Below are 23,501 nucleotides of genomic sequence, written 5' to 3'. Positions count from 1 at the left end.
TTTGTAAAATATCATTTAAATTATGGTACTTGGATATTATTTCCTTGGGCAAGATATAAGAAAATATACTTAAAGAGAAAATAGCCCTGGTTGTTCCCATAAAGGACTGTTATACTGTAAAATGGTTATATCCCGTAAAGATTAGATTTAATAGGAAAAGTACAGTGTAATGTACATCTCCATCTATATGGTGACAAACTGTATTTGTTTCAATAAAACTGAAAGGGCTGAAATGGAGACTGGCTTATGTCAGAGTAGTACCCTGTATTTTTGTTAATGTTGGTACCAAGCCCAAAAATAGAAGAGAAAAAAATTGATTCAGTAAAATAGTGGTAATTCAGTATTAACTTAGTCAAAATATAAAACTTTTACTGTTTGAGTCTGAATAGCCACTGTATTTTGGCATAAAATTTTATTTTTTACCCCAAATAGTACCTAAACATCACAGGTATTCATTGTGTCCTGATGATAAATAAGAATTTTTTTTTTCTCAGTACCTTCTATACTTCTATCCTTGTCCCCAACTAGCTTCATTTGATGTAAGTAGAAAATGTTTGTTTATCTATGGGACAATAGTAATGTGCTAAACTATGATTATTTTAACCAAAAACTGTATATATTCGTTGTAAGGGAAGTTTGGAGAAATTACACATAAAGAAAACCCAGAAAGAAAATTACTCAGTTTATAAGCTCATAATAGGAGTATAGGTAGCACTGTTAGGATTTTGGGGTTTACTTTTCTAGTGTTTTTCCTGTGCTTTAATAAATACCTAGAGCTGAAGTTAATGGCTTGAAGGTTATGCATGATTTTAAAGCATGTTGCCAAATTATTCCAGAATAGTTGCATAGTACAGTTTCTTTCCCATGTACAGACTATTGGAGTGCTGCTTCTTGGCACTGTTACTAATGGAAAGTTAAGAGTTTTACAGATCTTAGTCTTTATTTTTAAAATTAAGTGTGCAAATTAAGTGTGCATGTTAGTATGCTAACATACTTGTTACAATGATTCAAGTCAATAAAATACTTCCTGTTGTCTGTTAGTGCCATCACCATCTGCCCAAGTCACCCAGGCTTCTGGTATCATCTTTGATTGCTCTGTAGGCTTTCCCTCGGATTCTCTTAAGATCACTCACTTACATAGTGAGTCTGTAACTGTGTTGTCTGCACTATTCATTTCTCACTTTCCTTTCTGAATTACTGCAAAACTCTCATGTGACAGGTCTTACAGAATCTATTTTGTACTTGGCCATCACACACAGTGGTGCTGAGTAGGTAAAGGATAGTAATGCAAAAACCCTTCGGAAAATCCCCATTACAAAATAAAATCCAAGTTGATAGCCTATTAAGATCTTCTTTACCTTTTGTTGTTGGCCTCCAAATGAGGGCTTGTAGTACTGTTTTCAAATTTGGTTTAAGAGTAGCCTTTAAAACAGTTAAAACCAAAATCTTTTCTTTTTGGATAGAAGAAAACCCCTGTTTTATATTTTGTGCAGAAATGCATAATCTTCAGTTCAGTTCTGAGAGACCTCTTGAGAAAGAAGGTGAATAATCACCTTCTCCTGGTATCACTGTGGTGTATTTTTATACTGGAAAACTGAAGTCCTTTTAATATATTAAGCGTATTTAATTAAACAGCCAATTGGGTGCATATGGTATACAAATTAAAAGACAAAAAGAGTATGTAGTAAAAGAAGCTCTCACTTTTCATTCCTGTCTTCAACCACCCTCTTCGCAGAGGCAGTCACAGTTACTCCTTTTAGTGTTTCCTTCTCAACTTGTTTTAGCCAGCACTGCCTCCTGTTAAGGAAGCAGAAATAAATAGTAATCCAGGTGCCCCTAGATCACTTAAAGGCCTTCTAATTAAACTGTGGTTCCTGCTCCCCAGGATAACAAATGTAAATGTGTTAGGAAGTAGAGAACAGTTTTGAAATTTTTTGGTTTGTTTTGTATGTGAGAGGACATAAATTTATTCCAGCTTAGCTTTTTTATCACTCATTTTACTTTGGAAAAACTCCTTTCCAGCTACACGTGGGAAAATTTGCAGATCGGTTATGTATATTGAGTTGGTAAAGTATAAACTTAATGTTAAAAATAAAACCTCATCATTTAACATTTAATTGCGATTATACTTTTGTATGTTTGATTACATCATTGTACTTTTCTCATGAGTAATTTTTGTGAGGAGAGCAGTGTTACTCTGCTAAAATTCTTGAGACTGCTTTGCCCTTCTCCCCCTTTTCCCAAGTTATTAGATGATTTAACTTCAAAACTGTGGACCATCGATGAACATTAGATCCAAGAGAATAAAATGAAGTATGCTCTTTCAACTGAAATATTATAGAGGTGATATTGATTAAGTGTTTTGGAGCATTGCAACTAATCCCATATGTATCAGGAGCAAAAAAAAAAATTTTTTTTTTTTTGCTATTGAAGTTACTTAACTTTCTTTCACATCAAAACTGAACAGCAGTGATTTAAATCCTATTTATTATTTGACTCAGCCAGTTATGAAATGGAACCCCTATCCCACTTGAGCCATAAAATGTGTTAAATTTAAGACTAATGCTGCTTTCTGCTTTTTGAATTTACATTTTGGCAGTAACTACCTTCTTTGTTCAGTGTTAGAAAAAAAATGATCTAGGCTTAACCAAATAAGAAAACTGCCAAGTTCACAGGTCAGTCAGTGAAAGAAGCCAGAATTAAATGAAAGTCTAGTTATTGACTTTACAGAATATGCTAAGGGGAGATTCTGTGGCATTACGGTTTCTTTGAGACTAAAATTCTTCTATGGTACTAGCTGTTCTTTGACAGTGATTGATGTGAGAAATTCAGGCTGTGGACCTTACCTCCCAGAATCTACAAAACTGGAATAAAGCCAGCCTAGGAACGCCTGACCTCTTCTCCAAATGGCCAGCAACTGGTGCAGTTGGGCCTTGCCTTTCTATTTCAGACCTAAGAAACTCTTATGGAGGGGATCTAGTCCTTACTTTTAGCAGGATAGTGATTTTTTTTTAATTAAAAAAATTTTTTTTAATGTTTATTATTTATTTTTTGAGAGTGAGAGAGAAAGTGTGCATGGGGGGAGGGGCAGAGAGGGTGAGACACTGAATCCAAAGCAAGTTCCAGGCTCTGAGCTGTCAGCACAGAGCCCATGCGGTGCTCGAACCCACAAGTGGTAAGGTCGTGGCTGGAGCCCAAGTTTGTTGCTTAACTGACTGAGCCACCCAGGCGCCCCACGGATAATGATGTTTTTTTTTTTTTAAATTTTTGTTTTTTCAACGTTTTTCATTTATTTTTGGGACAGAGAGAGACAGAGCATGAACGGGGGAGGGGCAGAGAGAGAGGGAGACACAGAATCGGAAACAGGCTCCAGGCTCCGAGCCATCAGCCCAGAGCCTGACGCGGGGCTCGAACTCACGGACCGCGAGATCGTGACCTGGCTGAAGTCGGACGCTTAACCGACTGTGCCACCCAGGCGCCCCGATAATGATGTTTTTAAGGGAACCTCTGTACATACATAAACACATGCATGCACCGCTGTTTCTTTTTTTTTAAATTTTTTAAAAATGTTTTTATTTATTTTTGAGACAGAGGCAGAGCTTGAGCAGAGAAGGGGCAGAGAGAGAGGGAGACACAGAATCTGAAGCAGGCTCCAGGCTCTGAGCTGTCAGCACAGAGCCCGAAGCGGGGCTCGAACTCACACACTGCGAGAACAAGACCTGAGCCGAAGTCGGATGCTCAACCAGCTGAGCCACCCAGGCGCCCCAACATGCACCGCTGTTTCAAAGAAGTCAATTTACTCTTACCTTTGCCTTTTTAAAGCAGATTTCAAAAAATCTTCTTTTGAAACCTTGTGGTATATACAGATAGTTCTAGATCAAGATGACTGATAAGTCAACAGAATTGGAACTTTGTTGTCAGGTAGTTGATTTTTTAAAAATTTTTTTTTTTTCAACATTTTTTATTTATTTTTGGGACAGAGAGAGACATAGCATGAACAGGGGAGGGGCAGAGAGAGAGGGAGACAAAGAATCGGAAACAAGCTCCAGGCTCCGAGCCATCAGCCCAGAGCCTGATACGGGGCTCGAACTCACGGACCGCGAGATCGTGACCTGGCTGAAGTCGGACGCTTAACCGACTGCGCCACCCAGGCGCCCCAGGTAGTTGATTTTTAATGAGCTATATTTACATCTTACTAGACTGAAAGAAGATCTCAGGAATAAACTGAACAGTCTGGGGAAACCAGTGTCAGTGCCATGAAGATACCTTGCATGTTCTAGTCACTAAATATTTGTTGGATAGGTGGATGGATGAGTGAATGGGTTAGGTGAAATGTTTATTATAGTAGTTGAAGCAGTAGCTAACAAAAGTTTTACCGAGAATTTGCTAGGCCTGTGGGCTGGGTACTTTGGGTGTATTGTTTTTTAATCCTTGCAGCAGTGCTGTGAGATGGGCACTGACTGACTGACTTATCTCCCCAGGAGGTAGGTGATCCTATCTAGTTAACTTGCCTAAGGCCACAGAGCTGGCACTCAAACTTTGAGTTCTAGTGCCCCAGCCTCTCAACTGTGCTATATGATTTTTCTGTTTGTACAGACCAGAGGTTCACATTTGTGTATACATTGATAAGAATTAATTTTTAAGCTTTTACTAAAGTTTTCCCTCTCACTTGAACATTTTTTTTTTGAAAGAAATAAAGGTTAGTTTTAGAGTTACTTTGTATATATAACAAATGGAAGACAGCAAATCAAGTGTGAATGTCGGGGCTTCAGCTGGGCACAGTCTCTGGATAATTTACTTTCTTTTGTCTTATAGAGCTTACAATTGAAAGTGGGCTCCTGCTGCTGAAATAGATTTGTTTTTACCCGTTAGAAATATATTGTTCGGAGTGGAATCAGAACTGAGAGAATAGTGTTTTGATGCCATCTAAGGGGTATGCCTGTTCTCTCCTATAGAAGCAGCATGGAGTGGTAGAGAAGCTATGGGTTTGATAGCCCCACAGTTTGGAGTTCCCATCTGTTGGAATACTGTCATGTTTTGAGAGACTTCATATCAGTGACATAAATTAAGAAGTGTTTGGTTATAAAGTCTGAATTACCAGCTTCTGGAGTTAGGAGGAAATGGTCTATCTGCCTAATGTTACCTCCTCTGTAAACCCAGTGCTACCTAAAGTAAGGGTGTGGTTTGTGAACTGTTTGTGGTTTGTGTGAGATAAGCACAGGATTGGGATTGTTTCGAAACTTGTATCGCAGCATGATGTTGCTGTGATAGCCAGAGTATGATCCTTGGGCTTGTATTTTCTGTGTCTTTCTTTAAAATGTCACTTTTCTTACAAGTTTTATTTTTTTACTACGGTATTGGTCTGTGAGGGACTGGAGGAAAATGAGTTCTTCACCACTGATTGCCTGAGAAGCCCTGTTACAAACGATTTGGATACCTATTTTATTTAGCTAACAGCATCTTCCTATAACCAGAGTCTAATTTATTTAATAGTACTGTAGCTAAAATATTACTGTGATTATTAAATACCACTAGCTGTTTAAAAAGATGAACTAGTGGATTTAGTGTTTTCTTATTCTAGGTACACATAATAGAGTTTGCAACCTGTGAACATTCCTTATGAACTTAACTTTATAAAGGAAGGTTAAACATGATGGTATAGTTCTAACAATTTAAAACTCCTTATGTCCCTAATTCTAACTGAACTTTAAACAGATCCTTTTGATGTCTACTCCAGGGAGTGTGGGAAACATGCTGCTTTTCTTGGTGAAGCTTTATTGCTATTTGCTCAAAGTTTGAATTGATAGTTTGCTGATTTGTAATTGGTTTACATTAGGCTTCTCTTAAACAGATCTGTTTGTTGAAAACCAGTCTGTATATCCAGAAGTTACTTCTTTCACCTTGATGGTGTGTGTATATGCATATTGTCCAGTCATTTGTGTATGTGAGTGCAATGGCATCTGTGAATAGAGTTGAAGTGTAACCATATCAGCAAGAGATTAGAATTTAAAGTCAGCAGGTGCTCAGGCTTTATAGTGTGTATTTTTTCATCTTCTCCTTTCAAAGCCACTTATTCAGCCCAACCCCCTCCCTTTTTAACATACCTAAAAAAATATACTTAAATCAAGATGTGTCCATATTGTGTCAACTCAGTAGCACTGTCAAAAAGAAATTAGGTTTCTTTGGTGAGACTTCATGTAGTAAATTGCAGTGACTGCTGGATTTTAAAGTCTTTTCTGTTAACTTTTTCTTTATTTGATGTTTTTTGAATTGAAAACAAATGCATACTTATTATAAGTAAGTAAGCAGTAACAGAAATTCATAAGAAAAGATACGTCCTTCCACACCATTCTTGTTGATGCAAACATAAAAGCATAACTGCATGTATATAATACCTTTGTAATTAATTTTGAAAACTCTAACTCTTTGTGTGTCATGGGCATCTTTGGGAGTATGATGAATGCCACAGACTTTTCTTCCAGGAAAATGCCTTAAATATGTAGAAAATATCTCTTAAATACCTAATTAATCTCATTAAATTTCAAAATATTAAAATAGTAGGAAATTTTTAAATATTACACTTTTTTGGCTTCTAAAACAGTACAGTTTAATTCTTGATTGCCTGGGCTTATTGTAAACATGAGTTATTATAAACTTGAGTTTATATATAGTTATATAAAACTTATCTTATACATAATGCAGGGATATAGCAGTGGTTTTTAACCTAGCTCCTTATAAGCATTTCAGGGGATCTTTGAACTCTAAATTGAGAAAAAATTAGTAGTGGGTCAAATGAATTGTTTCTTCATCAGACTTTTACAAATGTGTACAGGTTTCTAAAGTTACGGTATTATTTATGCAGAATAAAATCCACTTATTTTAGGTGTATAGTGTGATGAACTTTTGTAGCTGTAAACATCTACATAGTCCCCACCACATCAAGGTGTGAAATAGTTGCTTCACCCTAAAGAGTGTGCCCTTCTGCAGTCAGTAGGCCTTCACCTGCCTCAGGTGATTAACTACCTAGGGGTTTTGTTTAGCCTTTTCCAGAATTCCATAAAAATAAATCTTACAGTACGTAGCATTTTGCTTGACTTCTTTCATTTCATATAATGTTTTTGAGATTCCTCTCTATTGTACTGATCTTTTGCTCTTTTGTTTTGCTGAGTAGTAGTACATAGAATGGATATATTGGAATTTGTCTAAGTTTGGTGGGCTTTTGGGTTGCTTTCAGTTTTTGGCTGTTATGAGTAATGCTGTTGTGAACAGTTGTGGACATATCTTTGTGTGGATGTGTTTTCATTTCTTTTGAATTCCTAGGAATAGGAATTTGGGTCATGTAGCAAGTAGTAAGTTTGTATTTAACTATAAGATAACTGCAATTACTGTTTTCTACCTTTCCACCAGTACTTTTTCATGGAGCTGTAACTGTTTGTAAAGGTCTTGGTTTCCACTTTCCTGACTTAGAAGTTCAGGACACCATCTTATGATCCAGGACAGAGATTGGATTGCAATTCAGCTCCTAGCTCTTGGGTATTAGACCAGGTCTGATGCACCTTTGGGCACTCCTGTGTTAACTCACAGGTTAATGCTCTGGTTGTTGATTTCTTTGTCTCACTTGGTTGGTTATTTAAACTTTTTTAGAAATATAGCATATTTAACATTTCTACATATCTTTCATGTACTCAAATTGGCATATTCAGGTTCTTCAAATTGGCATATTGCAAGGCCTAACAGTTCCAGATATAGTTCTTAAGTAGTTTACTTTTTGACCCTGAACTTTCTTAGAGTTGCTACCTTTGACAGAGCAATTTTGTGTGGTAGCTTCATAGACATAATTTTACCAGGTAAAGATTACCTTTGACACTGGTATTAGAAATATTGCTGATTAAAGTCTTGGTAATATTTCTTGAAAGGATTTTGTTAATATATTGTTTTATAATTAACAAAAATTAATTGAAATTGCTCATCTTGAATTATGTAATGGTATCTTAAGACATAGCTGTTTGGGTTTATTATTTATATGCCAGTGCTTTTGGTAAAAACACGCAAGTGTGCTGCTACAGTGCTAGTGTTCATCCATCTCTAGGCCTTTTTGTTCTGCTGAAGTGTGACTTGTGTGCTTCATGAAAAGTAAATATTAGCATTTCTGTTTAAACTATTATTTAAAATCCATAGCTCGCAAATATTGGCTTCACCCAAGCTCACTTGCTTGTTCTTCAATTTTCTCTGCTCAGGTGTCATCTCAGAGAGGCCTGTCCTGGACCATGCTCTTTAAGGTTATCTACCTTTTACTCTCCTTTTTATTTTCTTCAGAGTGCAATTCACAATCTGTAATCACATTCACCTTAATTGTTGTTCTGGTTCTTAAAGTGGGGGAAGCCCCTACACTTTTATATAGAGGGCCTCTGAAGTCTAAACTATTTTCATAGTAATATTTAAACATTATTTGTCATTTTTACTCTCACTCTTGAATGAGTGTTTAATGGAAGTTTCTGGATGCTACATGATGTGTGATATTAAAAGATTGAATGCAGAAGCAGATATGAGAATCTTGTTGTCTTTTATTAAACTAGACATTAATAGGATTCACAAGAAATGTGAAACAATGTTGTTCTATCCTGATTAAAATTTCTTTTTGAAAATGTGAATGTTACACAGAAATGTGAAACTGTCATTTTTTATATCCCGATTGCTTTTATTTTGGAAAAGTTATTTTTCTAACAAATGTATTTTGTGATAGCATGTAATACATTTGTTATTGTTGTTTTTATTTATTATTATTTTCTAAAAATTTTTTAATGTTTATTTATTTCTGAGACAGAGACAGAGCATGAGTGGGGAAGGGGCAGAGAGAGAGGGAGACACAGAATCTGGAGCAGGCTCCAGGCTCTGAGCTGTCAGCACAGCCTGATGTGGGGCTCGGAACTCATGAGCTGTGAGATCATGACTTGAGCCGAAGTCGGTCGCTCAACTGACTGAGCCACCCAGGCGCCCCTGTTATTGTTTTTTTTTTTTTTTAATTTTTTTTTTTTTTTAACGCTTATTTATTTTTGAGACAGAGAGAGACAGAGCATGAACAGGGGAGGGGCAGAGAGAGAGGGAGACACAGAATCTGAAACAGGCTCCAGGCTCTGAGCTGTCAGCACAGAGCCTGACGCGGGGCTCGAACTCACGGACCGCGAGATCGTGACCTGAGCCGAAGTCGGCCGCCTAACCGACTGAGCCACCCAGGCGCCCCAACCCTGTTATTGTTTTTAAGTGAATAAATTATTTTGAACATTTTTCATTTTGAATTTCTAATATGTAAATATCAACGTAAAAATTCTTTTGGGTCCTCAGTAATTTCTAAGAGTGTTAAAAGGAACTTTAGGATTAAAAACTTTTGATATTTGCTATTCCAAAATATAAACCCTATCAAAGTAAATACTTTTTATGTGTTTGATTTTAGTTTCATTTTCCCAGTTGGCCTGTCAGAGGTAACTGGCCTGTAGAAGTCATTCAGCACATACCTAGGTGAATGGATAAATGAGTGAATGAAAGAAGCCCAAAATAACAATTCTGGTGATTCTGTGCACAGCTTCCAAATCTGTCTGTAGTAACTGGTCTTTGCAGATATCATATTTGATAGAAAATTACTCTAATTCATCAGACAGCATAATCTTTATTTTGGTCAGATTTAAATTGTTCCCTGGTATGGAATTGAGTTTGGTAAGATTTTGATGGGTCTTAGAGATTGTGCTAAATGTTTCTTTTCAGGGAGGATGGAAGATTTTATCCATCATACTTATTACTCAGATTTTAGGTTTGTGGACTTCTGGTATAATTAATTTATTTGCATATTTTAGATTGTTCATATTTTATCCTATAATATTGAGAATACTTTGTTGTGTATAACATTTTGGGCAAAGTTAGGTTTTCATTTTTTTTAGAAAGCTAGACACTTTAAAAATTAGTATTGTGTTCATTAGAGATGATGAAGTAGTTTACTTTGCTCTTTCAAATTATCTTCACTGAATAATAAACAATAGTGGAAAAAATGTTTCCTCTAGGGTAATTTCAGCAGAGGAGACATCTGTTTACTATCTTGCAAGTTGAGATTCCTTTCTAAGATCCACCCAGCTTGAGAATGTGCAAACCTCAGAAAGCTAGGAGACCCATTCTAGGGAGAGTTGTCATATTCAGAGACCAGTACTTACTTCGCAGGGCAAATCAAGTAGGTTATTAAACACTTAGACCCAGAGTATGGCAAAGTTTGGGGGTGTAGAAGAATTTGGTAATTCTACTGGCCAATATGTTTCCATCCTTTAGGCTTAATTTGTAGGAAAATTTTTATTTACCCATGAATTTATAGGATAAACAAACCTGGTCAACAATAGCCCATAAGCAGGGTTTTTGTTTTTCGTTTGTTTTTTTTTTAAGTTTGTTTATTTATTTTGAGAGAGATGGAGCCGGTATGAGTGAGGGAGGGGCAGAGAGAGAGGGAGAGAGAATCCCAAGCAGGTTCCGCTGCAGGCGACAGAGCCCTGTGTGGGGCCCGAACCCACAAACCTCCAGATCATGACCTGAGCTGAAACCTAGAGTCAGACTCTTAACCAACTGAGCCACCCAGGCGTCCCAGTTCATACGCAGTTTTAAGTATGGGGGCATAGGTCTTAGAGAACACTTGATACTTCTCGCATGGATTGTTGGCATTACCTTCCTTCCTTCTCATCTCTGTGCTGTAGAGATTCTTCCAAGTAGGGCTTGAGTTCCTCTTATTGGGAGGATATTTCTCCTTTTTATATTTGTATTTATAATTTATATGATTTATATGTGTAAATATATATTTATAAAATATTTTTACATTTATATTTCTGCTTTATAAATAAAATGTTCACTCTTGGGTCTGTGTTTCTCAGTATTCTCACTGTTTATCAACACAGGGAGTCTTAAAACAGGAAAGGAAACTTTGTTTTAACCAGTTGTGTGCATTTCAGTCATCTGAGGAACTAAAAAGAGGAAGCCTGGCCCACACTTCCACATTAAAAGTTAGAATGAAGGAGGATGTTAGAATCACCTGGAGAATCTAAAACAAAACCATAAAGAAACAAAATCCCCACAAACCAATATATGAATCTCAGCCCAGATCAATTAACTCAGAGGTTGGATTCAGGCATCAGCTTTTTGTGTCTGTGGTGGTTTTTGGTTTTGTTTTTTTGTTTTGTTTTGTGTTTAATACTGACGGCTCTAATATGTAGCCAGGGTGAAGACGTCTCTTCATTTATTTAAAAAAAAAAAAAACAAACCTCACGGGCCATTTTGGTAAGCGAACAAGTGATAATAGAGCTCTTGAGTATGTGGGGTCATTTGTGAACACTTAATAAACAAAATATAGGAGTATGTTTTGTTTTGGAGAATATTAAGCTTTCATGTATCTGTTTTTAAAAGTAAGAGGAAGCATGACAAACAGGGTTAATTAAAAATATACCAGCACTGTTTTAGGGACAGAGGCATATGGTTTGGTTGGAGTGCAAGGAAGTGAAAGGGGGATGAGCTTGACTGAAACAGGACTTTTGTGGTAGAACATTCCCATCTTGTGGCTTGTGAGAATAGTGCTGTTTAAAGATTAGAAGCTGTATTGCATTCTAGCAACTAATGGCGGTTTCCTGTTGATGCTACTTCTAGTGATCAGGGCACAAAACATTTGACCTCTAACACCATTCTCTTAGAGTCTTTTTGCTGCCTGACCCTGTAACCTTACACTGAACTTTCCTACTTCTTGCACAAAACTCTGCTTCTGCAACCTAGTTACAGGGGCTTCCTCAAGAGCTGTTGCCCCTGCATTCTGTCTGTTTCAGCCTCGTTACTACAAAGTTACTCACTTATTATGAAGTAATTAAAGGTACCTTGAAATTCAAAATCCTATCTCCCCTCCCTGATTTAATAATTTTGTGTCAGAATATCTGTTTCCTCATCTGTCAAATAAATGAAGAAATATTACTGACTTCATAGAGTACTTTTAGGGATTAAGTGAGTCATTGCATGTAAGACACTGACTGGAGTGTTTGATAGAAGTGATTGATAAATGTTCAGCATTCAGTCCTTCAGCAGATCTTTTTGAGTTATCTTTTATGTGCCAGTACCTGTTTGGATGTTGAAGATGGGCGAATAAAACGTCTCTTCATTTTTATGAGAATATTTAAGAGGGGAGACCATGAGCAGAACATGGATTTTTGTGTTGTAAATACCAAAAATTATGCAACATTTTTATTTAAACAGTAAATTCTTGTTATTTCTGTAGAATATCAAAAGCTTGTATGTAAATTTGTTACTTCTGATCAGGAATTTCCTTTTGACATCTCCTCTCAAGTTTGAATTGCAAGCCCATTGCATTATTTTTTGAACTAAAGAATTGAGATTTTAGCATGTATATAGGAAATAAGAGCATAAAATGTCAAAGTGAAAAATGAGTTAGCTTAGTTTTGATAAAAAAATTTTTTTTTAATTTTTGAATGCTCTCTTTTATGAGATTATATTACAATGGCAAGATGACAGATACTAGAGTTGAAATTACTTTAGTGATCACCAAGCCTTTCCTTAAGTCTTTTTATTTTGGATAACCTTAAATGTTAGAGAGAATTCACCCTTAAAATTTAAGTCTTGTTTCCTGATACTGTCATCTGTGGCCCTTATTTTGCCTTTCAAAGTAAGACACATCCTCTAGTGCCTCACTGTTTAGAAAGTGCTCTTTGTGATTGTCCCTGCTGTGGAGAGAGATTTGAATTTATTGAAGTAGTTCTCATCATAGGGTTTTAAGCTTTCTCTCTTACAATTACCCCTTCCTGTGTACACTTACTTATGTTGATCATCTTTAGCAGGTAGTTAAACCATGTGCTTCTCCTTTCTCTCAGTTGGATACTATTACTGTAAATTTTCTCTCTGATCATATAGAGAAGTGACTAGAATAGGTCAGTGATGCTGAAAAGAGATGATAGTTTCTGTTAGTTGGAGCACTGTACTTCTGTTGATGCTGTATGAAGTTGCATTGACTCTTTGGCCAGGCATGTCAAGCTGCTGTGCTGTTTGGTTACATTGCCCTCCTACCCCCCATCCCTTTATAGTTCATTATTATTAGCGTTAAGTCAGTGTTACAGTGTAAGTTATTTTTGAACTGTGATAACTCATTGTCAATTATAATAATAATTTCCTCACATCCCAGTTTTATTTGTAAAAGGAAATAAGGTTGTTTTGGCTTGGCTTCTTTGTGAAACTGCTGGGTACTTGTCAGCAACACTCCTTTTTGCACACACGAGCACCAGCTGTTTAGGAATCAGCTCTGGAGTTTGTCCAAACATCTACATTAAGCTTTGCAGTCTTCTAGCATCTCTCATTTACTTTGATTTCAACAGTGATTCAGCGATCTCATTAATAGGATTAAGTATCTACAACCTAGGCAACCTAGACAAGTTGGTAGGTGTGTTTATAATAACTTTTTATTAGTTCTCTTTATCCCTTCTTGGTCATCTGTGTTTCTTTTTTAAGTGTGACAATAATTGTAGCCAAGAGGTAAGTTGAATAGGAGTTAAATAGTTCTCCTTTTTTTTTTTTGATTTTTAATGTTTATTTTTGAGAGAGAGAGAGAGCGCGCACATGAGCAGGGGAGGGGCAGAGAGAGACACACACACATAGAATCAGCTTCAGGCTCTGAGCTGTCAGTACAGCTGGGGCTCGAACCTAGGAACCATGAGATCATGACCTGAGCCGAAGTCAGATGCTTAACCAGCTGAGCCACCCAGGAGCCCCATAGTTCTGCTTTTTTTTTTTTTTTTTTTTTGACAAAAATCAATAATATCATTTATTACATGTCAGACCCTGTGTGAAGTATTTACTATACATTATCTCATTTTTAATGGTGTCAGTATTGCTTTGGACAGCTCCATGTTGCAAATTAGAAATCAAAGACTTAGGAAGAATAAATAGCTTTTGCAAGGTGACAGCCAGTAAGTGTTGGAGCTGGAACTCCTACCCATGCCTGCACGACTCTCAAAGCTCATTCTGTGCCTTTTAAATAGAGAGGTCTTTTCTAAAGGAATGTGTAAAATTGTGCACTTTCTTCATTTCATACTCTTGAAGGTCTTAATCAGTTGAGGTTCTTCCACATTAAATTCTTTTCCCTCCTAGGGCGCCTGGGTGGCTCATTCGGTTGAGCATCTGACTTCGGCTCAGGTCATGATCTCACGGTTTGTGAGTTCGAGCCCCACGTTGGGCTCTGTGCTGACAGCTCAGAGCCTGGAGCCTGCTTCGGATTCTGTGTCTCCCTCTCTCTGTGCCCCTCCTCCACTTGTGCTCTGTCTCTATCTCTCAAAAATGAATAAATGTAAAAAAAAAAAATAATAATAAAAAAAAACCCTCTTCTCCCTCCTGCTTGCGATCTTTAAGAGGTCTGGATCTTGTTGATATAGTACCTTTATGGGGTCTGTTCATCACAAAGTCTATGACTAATCCATTGTTTTAATTACTGAATTACTGCTATGAACATAAGTCTCCTTGTGATTAAAGTTAAAATACACAGCTTTGGAGTTTGACTTGGTTTAAATCTTGGCTCTTCCACTTCCTGGATGTGCGACCTTTCTCCTCTCTATTCTATTAGAGGTTATTTGGTATATCCTTCTGGTTGAGGAAAATTAGGTAGTGCTGGAGTCTGGGTTCTCTTTGATTTTTCTGTTACCAAACAGATCCTTCTTGGATACATGTTCCCATTGTTGCTTCCCTTGACTTAATGAGATGTTTTGTTCAGGAACCATCTTGAGAATTTAAGAAATTGTCAAGGGAGTGGCCTGCTTTCAGGTTTTCAGGTAATTGAGGACTTTATCTCTATGTTATTGATGGTTTTATCATCTGTGTCAGGAAATTATCCTCCTGTTAACAAAAGTTAATAGGATCATTTCCTCTATAATGACCTTGAATTGAGGCAAAACTGTTTGAAGCTGCTCCTGGATTCCAGACCTTTCAGAGCCATGACCTGAAGTCAAAAATGGACATTTTGGACATGTCTTCAGACTCCAGGAGTTTCAGGTGTACGTTTGGATTATGTGAGCTTATTATTTGTGTCAGAGTAAGAATTGATTTGTAAGAAAATTGGTTCTATTATATAATTCTGTGTTTTTTGCAAACCTACTTGTATGGTTCATTTTTTTTCCCTTGAAATAAAGGAAATAAAAACTGTAAGGATGATTTTTGAAAAAAAATTTTTAATGTTTTTTAATTTTTGAGACAGAGAGAGACAGAGCATGAACAGGGGAGGGGCAGAGAGAGGGAGACACAGAGTCTGAAGCAGGCTCCAGGCTCTGAGCTAGCAGCATCGAGCCCGATGCGGGGTTAGAACTCGCGGACCGTGAGATCATGACCTGAGCCGAAGTCGGATGCTTAACCGACTAAGCCACCCAGGAGCCCCTGTAAGGATGATTTTTCAGTTCACTTCTGTATTTTCTTTTAGGTGGTATTAAAAATAATCAAACATTATCAAGAAGAAGGACAAGGAACTGAAGTGGTTCAGGGAGTGCTTTTGGGCTTGGTTGTAGAAGATCGTCTTGAAATTACCAACTGCTTTCCTTTCCCTCAACACACAGAAGATGATGCTGACTTTGATGAAGGTAAGGGTACTCATTTCAAAAATCTTTGCAGTGCACACAAATGATTTTTAACACATTTCTCACCATAACCTTTCATTATCTCTTACTGGGAGTCTATCAGGCCAGTCTAGTTCACTTGATTTCAGAGTTTCTTGAAAAAATTAGGCAAATTTGGGGCACCTGGGTGGCTCAGTCGGTTAAGCATTCAACTTCTGCTCAGGTCATGATCTCATGGTTCGAGCCCCGAATTGGTCTCTGTGCTGACAGTTCGGAGCCTGGAGCCTGCTTCGGATTCTGTGTCTCCCTCTCCCTCTGCCCGTCCCCCACTCATGCTTTTTCTCGCTCAAAAATAAATAAACATTAACAGATTATGCAAATTCTTTGAAATGAGGATTTATATCAAAAGATTCATTAGTTTGGCCTTATTTGGAATTTGAGATTCCGATTTTAGTAATTTGGATAGAAACTGTGTTGTTGTTAAACTTTCCCATTATGAAATCAGCTTGCAAATAACTTACATCGTGAAGGGCAAGGATCATCATTACGTGTCCAGTATCCATTTTCTTCTGTAGTGTTTTGTTTTAATGTTTGAGAAGATGAACTTAGCTATCTATTTCAGAAAGAAGATACTCCTTAAGCATTTCAGGAGGTTTTTGGGGTTTTTTTGGTGCTACAGGTATAATAGCTTTGTTAGCAAAAGCCAGTAGTAGATAAAACTTACACCAAAGGCCAAGGTCAATAACCTGAAAGATTTAAAAAAAAAATCTAGTTGAAAGTAATTTCTCACTTGTCTCAACACTCAGGGATCATTTTCTACATAACTTTTTTTTATTATGGTAAGAACAAGTAGTAAAATTTACCATTTTAAGTATATATAGTGTTAACTATACGCAGGTGTCATGGAACAGATCTGTAGAACTTTTTCATCTTGGAAAAACTAAAACTCTATATTTGTTGACTAACTGCTTCTCTTTCCCCCTTTGCTAGCCTCTGGCAACCATCCTTCTGCTTTCTGTTTCTGAGAGTTTGACTTCTTTATATCTCATATAAGTGAAATTAGCAGTATTTGGCTTTTGGCTTTTTTGAGACTGATTTATCTCACATAACTTAATGTTCTCTAGGTTCGTGCATGTTATAGCATATGACAGGGTATCATTTTTTAAGGCTGAGTAATATTCTATTGTATGCAATACCACTTTTTCCGGGGCTCCTGGGTGGCTCAGTCGGTTAAGCGTCCGACTTCAGCTCAGGTCACGATCTCGCGGTCCGTGAGTTCGAGCCCTGCGTCAGGCTCTGGGCTGATGGCTCAGAGCCTGGAGCCTGCTTCCGATTCTGTGTCTCCCTCTCTCTCTGCCCCTCCCCCGTCCATGCTCTGTCTCTCTCTGTCTCAAAAATAAATAAAAAACGTTAAAAAAAAAAATTTAATACCACTTTTTCCTTATCCATTCAACTGTTGATAAATAGATTGTTTCTGCCTCTTGACTTTTTTGAATAATGCTCAGCTATCTCTTCAGGGTCTTGTTTTCAGTTCTCTTGGATATATTCCCAGAAGTGGGATTTGGTGGATCATGTATTAATTCTATATTTAATTTTTTGAGGAACTTCCATACTGCCTTTTAAGTAGTGACACCAGTTTACATTCTCCGCCAATAGTTTGCAGGGGTTGCAACGTCCTCACATTCTCACCAACGTTTGTTATTTTCTGGTTATTTATTTTTTTGATAGTGATAGCAACTGTACTAACAGATGTGAGGTGATATTGTGGTTTTGATTTTCATTTCCCTTATAGCGATGTTGAGTATCTTTTATATGCTTATTGTCTGTATGTATTCTTTGAAGAAATGTCTATTAAGGTATGTTGTCCATTTTTAAGGATTGTTGTTCAGTTGAAGAAGTTCTTTGTATATTCTGGATATTAACCCCTTATCATATGTATGATTTGCAGATATTTTCTTCCATTCCATAGGTTACTTTTTACTTTTTCACTCTATTGATTTGTTTCCTTTGCTGAAGCTTTTTAGTTTGATGTAATCCATATTGTCTGTTTTTGCTTTTGTTGCTGGTACTTTTGGTATAACATCCAAGAGATTATTGTCAAGACCAATGTTAGGAAGCTCCTTCCTTATATTGTCTTCTAGGAATTTTATGCTAGTACCATTCTGCTTTGATTACTGTTGCTTTGTAATATGTTTTGAAATCAAGATGTGTGAGGCATCCAGCTTTGTTTTTCTTTCTCAAGATTTTGGCTATTTAAGGTCCTTTGAAATTTCATATGAATTTTAGTATTTTTTTTTCCTATTTGCATAAAAATACCATTGGGATTTTGGTAGGGATTACATTGAATCTGTAGGTCAGTTTGAGTAGTACATTTTAACAATATTAAATCTTCCTAGCTATGAATAAATGCCTTTCCATTTATTTGTACTGTCTTAACTTTCTTCCAACTGTTTTATAGTTATCAGTGTACAAGTTATTCCCAGTTGTTTTTATTCATTTTGATGCTGTTGTGAAATTTTTAAAAAATTTCCTTTTTTGTCATTTTTTTCTATGTAACTTTAAACTGATGACTTTTCACTTGGATAAAATGTAAGATTTCACATACTCATGGTACCTTGAAGATATTAATAGACACCAAATATAACCTTGCTAAGGTTAGTACCTTGATATTGCAATTTGGTCGACAAAAATCCTTTTTTTCATTAAAGTAATACCTTTAGAAACCAACCAAGGCTATTTTATTCTAGGCACTTGAGTATTTGTGCAGTATGTGTCTTTTTTTTTTTTTTTTAAAGCTGACTGAGCTTTCCTTGTTTCATCTGAACTACTATAAAATACTGGATTATGGTTGGAGATTCTCTGTAGTAGTAGATATCTCAGTTCCTCTCTTTACCAGCATATCTGGAGGGTGCTTAATTACATTGCAGTCATAACTTTTTTTTAATTTTTAATTATGTTTATTTATTTATTTATTTATTTTTTTAATTTTTTTTTCAACGTTTTTTATTTATTTTTGGGACAGAGAGAGACAGAGCATGAACGGGGGAGGGGCAGAGAGAGAGGGAGACACAGAATCGGAAACAGGCTCCAGGCTCCGAGCCATCAGCCCAGAGCCTGACGCGGGGCTCGAACTCACAGACCGCGAGATCGTGACCTGGCTGAAGTCGGACGCTTAACCGACTGCGCCACCCAGGCGCCCCATATGTTTATTTATTTATTTAGAGAGAGAGTGCACGTGCATGCAAGCTCCAGGGAGGGGCAGAGAGAGAGGAGGGAGAGAATCCCAAGCAGACTCTGAGTTGTCATTATGGAGCCCGATTTGGGGCTTGAACCCATGAACCATGAGATCATGGCCTGAATTAAGATCAAGAGTTGGATGTTTAACCAACTGAGTCACCCAGGCTCTCCTACAGCAATAACTCTTTTAGAGCTGGAAGACCAGGGGAGAAGACAAAAGGATTGTTAACATAGTTTTTTTTGGTTTGCAAGTGAGGAGTCTGAGAGGTGCACTTGAAGTGACATACTCAAGTTACTGTGTTAGTGGCACAATTGGGAATAGAATCCATTCCTGCAGAGTTTATATTGTCACATAGTTTTCTCAGGTAATTTATTCTGTCTTATAAAATTCTCAGTTTTATGTGCAAGAAATAATCAGTGCAATTATGGTAGATGAACAAAGCAAAATATATAATTAATTTTAGATCTTGATCATTGGATGCTGACTTCTCTTATGGGCTTTCAGGTAATTGACCAATATGCTATTTCATTAACATGTACTTTAAGAAGCTCATTAAAAGTTATGTTAACAACCCGGAGATAAGAAATTTCAATTTAGCGTCAAATAATAAAAAATTTGTTGGGAATTGTGTGCTGTGTATTGTATGTACATTGCCTGTAATTAGTTGTTACTCTGCACATTTGAAGGTTTTATCAGTCTCATTTTCTAAATTAGGCAACTGATGCTCAATAAGACAAAGAACTTGTCCAAAGTCATTTAACTGGGAATTTATAGAATAGGGATTGAAATCTTTGGCTGTCTGTTTCCAAGTCTCATGATTTTCCTGCTATATGTTGTTGCTTTTGGACACTCAGTGAAGTGGAAGCCAGTGATTAAAAGGGTGTAGAGTGGGGAGCATCATTACTTTATGTCTGAAATCTGCTTTTTGGATAAAACAATTAAATTTGTTTTTCTTGATTTATCTTTAGAAGCTGGTAGGATTTGCCATTTTTCTTATATGTATGAAAAGTCTAAGATAATACTTTATATTTCTGCCTAGCCTTGTATAGCCAGTCTTGAATTTTAGGTTCTCTCACATAATTCATTTAATTATCTGAATAGGCATTAGTATGTAGTCACCATTAGATTTTTATCATACCTAGATAGGAGCTAAGTTTTTTCATTATATGGATGTGTCTTGGAATAGAATTGTTCTGAGTATTGATTATTTTAAATCTTTAAATCTTTCTAAACATCCATTGTTTTGCTTCTGTTGTTGTTATTTTTTGCCTACTAAAACTAATATCTAGGGAAAGATCTTTTCTTCTGCCCTTCACTCTTTGGAAGTAAAGTACTCACAAAATATTTCATAATTTTAATGGTTACATATTTTGAGTTGCTTAGGTGTTTGTTTCTGTGTTTTTATTTGGTGCCTTATGTAAAGTGGAGAGTTTTAATCTGTGGTCTAATGTGAAATGTTTTAAATTAGGGGCTGGCAAGCTACAATCTGTGGGCCTGCTTTTGCATGTAAAGTTTTATTGGAACACTGCCATGCCCATTCATTTATGTATTTTCTTCTGTGGCTGTGTTCCTGCTACAGTGGCATAGTTGGGTAGTTGTGACAGAGACCATATGGGCACCAAACCTGAATTTTTTTTTTAAACTGTTTGGCCCCTTAAGAAAGTCTGACCACTTCCTTCATACACACACACACACACACACACACACACACACACACACACAAATATATATTCATTCATATACGTGTGTATATATGTACATATACACACACATGTGCATCATATATGAATATATAGTCGCATATATTCATACATATGTATATGTATACATATATACACACATACTTTTTTTTGTTATTTTTTTCTGTCATAAGGTTAAAGAATAAGGTAGTAAATAGTACTCTCTTTCCATCATAAATAGATGACTTTTTTTTGTTGCTTATTCCTTCTAGATACTGCTCTTAACATTGACTCTTAAGTCTAGAATGTATTATGAGCACTGTAATAAAAACGTTGATGGGGTGCCTGGGTGGCTCAGTTGGTTAGGTGGCTGACTTCAGCTCAGGTCATGATCTCATGGTTTATGGGTTCAAGCCCCGTGTTGGGCTCTGTGCTGACAGCTCGGAGCCTGGAGCCTGCTTTGGAATCTGTGACTCCCCACCTCTCTCTGTCCCCTTCCCAGCTCATGCTCTGTCTCTCAAAAAATAAATAAACGTTAAAAAAATTAAACAAACAAACGTTGATATTATTAGGTATTTGTTTGTGCATCTGGAAAGTATCAGAAAATGTAGTGTTTCCTTTATTTTAACGCAGAGTACTCCCCCCGCCATACCGAGCTCTTGGTGTTTAGGGGAACTGTGTATAGATACTGGGAAGAAAGACATTCAGTTCACGGTTGTAGACTTGTGAATCAGGTACAGGTTTCCGCGAAAGTGGAGTGTTTCTGTGAAACCTTTGTCACAAAACGAAGAAGCAGTTACTATTAATTTATATGGAAAAAATTTTGAGCATTCCCAGACCCCAAAAATAACCTCTCTTAGGCTTTTCTGATACCTTAGTACACATCTTGCTAATGGATACACAGAATAAATGAAGATGAAGCACAGATGCTCACACAGTTCTAAGCCATGGCGACTTGGTGCTTGGGGAGGATTGGCGGGGCCACTCTCACTGCTTGCCTTGTATGCTGCCTCTAACAGTTCACTGCGAAACGAATACTGAAAGTTGTTTTCACTTTTCGCCATTTTTTGTAAAAGTGGGAATTCTCTTTGGATTTCTTTCATTCAGTCTTTTGTAAAAGTGAAGTGGTGTACCGTCTGGAACTGTGAACTTCCAAAAGCAGGGTATGCCGGTATTACGGAAAGGTAATGAATGGTATGAGGCCAGAAAACTTGGGTGGGAACCTCAGCTCTGTAGAGATCTGTGTGACGCTGAGTGACTTTAGTTCGGAACTAGTTTTTTCCTGACTGTGTACTATCTTTTAGCACATATTAATTGCTCACTTATTGAGTACTAGAAACATAGCTGAAGGATAATTTCTTTATGAGATTGAGATTAATGCCACCTTGGATTATGTTACAGTAGCATGATTCAAAACCAAGAAAACTTGTGGCATGAAGTTTTTCTTTTTTGTTTCTTTCCATGAATTCACCTTTTTTTTCCACATGTGATAACTTTTCCTTTAAGTGGCTTAAATCTTGATATACTTTTGTATTGCAGGATTAACTTTCTAGTTAAAAGTGAGGTAACTCACTCTCACCAGAGAACATAAGCTTTTTAAAAATTGAGTGGAAAGGCTCATATTAAAATTCCCATTAGGGGGCACTATTATCAAGCTTAGGAGAACTGGAGACTAATTTGTTTTCTTAGACATGCAACCCGAGGCTTGCTAAAAGGGAAAAATATTTTCATCTGATAAGATTCAGATACTGTTTTATACAACCGAATTCCTTAAATATGTTATAAAGTGCACTGAATTAAACACAGATCCAATAACTCACTGTCTTGTTTTTCAGCCGACTAAATCAGTTTAATATTGCAGGTGATATAAGAAGCTTACTTTTTTTCTGCTTCAGAGCCAAATCCATAATTTTCATATTTGGAGTGGACAAATTTTTTATTTTGCTCTCTTTAAGTCCAAAGGATGATCCTTGGACTTCAAATAAGTTTCTTTCAAAAACGAAGCATGAAGACTGTGTTGTACTACTAAAATGCAGTTAGGGGAATGAAATGATGCCTAATTTACTCAGATAGTATAAACATGTGCAGCCTGCATAATTTCTGAGGTAATTCCACACATTGACGTGATATTATATACACACAGATAGCTTATGGCTTTTTTGTTCATTTTCAGGTACTTGAAAATTATTTTTTATTACTCATGTTTGGTGTTAAAGCAAGAAATATTGCTTTAGACTGTTACACATAATTATTTTGTTATCATTAGCCTCCAAAAGAAAAGCAGTGGTGTAGAGTATTAAACAGACTTTTCAAAGGCTAAATAGGAATTGGCAAAAATGTAATTACAGTAAAATGCATTGGGAATAATTTTTCACTGCATAGGTAATATTTTTGTACCACTGGGTTCAGAGAGAGTAGGTTTTGTCTAACTACATTATTTGCAACACTTTCCACATAACTAAACCATAGTTTGCATTGGAGAAAATCTCTGTTTAATCACTTGCTTCCTGAACTCTCACCTTCCTTCTCTTTCTTCTTAGTTTGCCTGCAGCCCACACCCAGGGTAAAACTGCTTGAAACGTCCTCCATAATTACTGTTTTGGCTTTGTATTGCTTTTGAGTTCAGGGAAGAGTTGAGTCAGGGTAGAAAAAAACTTTCATCTTTTTTTTTTTTTTAAATAAGCTGGGGACATTGTGTGACAAGACTGATATTTATTATTTTGTATTATCTTCTGTCTGTGTGAATAATCAGTGATCATTGTGATCTGTTCGACAGATTCATTTTTTAAGAAACCCTATTTCTTTTACTGCATTTTTCCTAAGGAGCTTTCCTTGGTGCAGATCTGGGAAATATATACAGACAGTTTTGGAGGGTGTTTTGAAACTTATTGGAGAAGTAGGAGCATGTTTACTTCGTGACCTCAAATCATTAAGAGGTATCATAAAATGTTTCAAATATCTCAGGAAAAAAAT

General features: G+C 36.6%; 1 protein-coding gene across 2 annotated transcripts in view; it reads left to right on the top strand.

Annotated features, from left to right (window-relative positions):
- EIF3H (eukaryotic translation initiation factor 3 subunit H) overlaps window positions 1-23,501 on the top strand; it is a 99,504-nt gene that overhangs the window by 7,542 nt on the left and 68,461 nt on the right. For both annotated transcript variants that reach the window (XM_007075570.3, XM_042972642.1), the window contains exon 2: window positions 15,479-15,635. In XM_007075570.3, coding sequence (XP_007075632.1) covers window positions 15,479-15,635 — 157 coding nt within the window. The remainder of the gene's footprint in view (window positions 1-15,478; window positions 15,636-23,501) is intronic.

This window comes from Panthera tigris, chromosome F2, assembly GCF_018350195.1.
Source record: "Panthera tigris isolate Pti1 chromosome F2, P.tigris_Pti1_mat1.1, whole genome shotgun sequence".
NCBI lineage: Eukaryota > Metazoa > Chordata > Mammalia > Carnivora > Felidae > Panthera > Panthera tigris.
The sequence above is the reverse complement of the archived record's forward strand: the minus strand, read 5'-3'. Positions and strand labels throughout refer to the sequence as shown.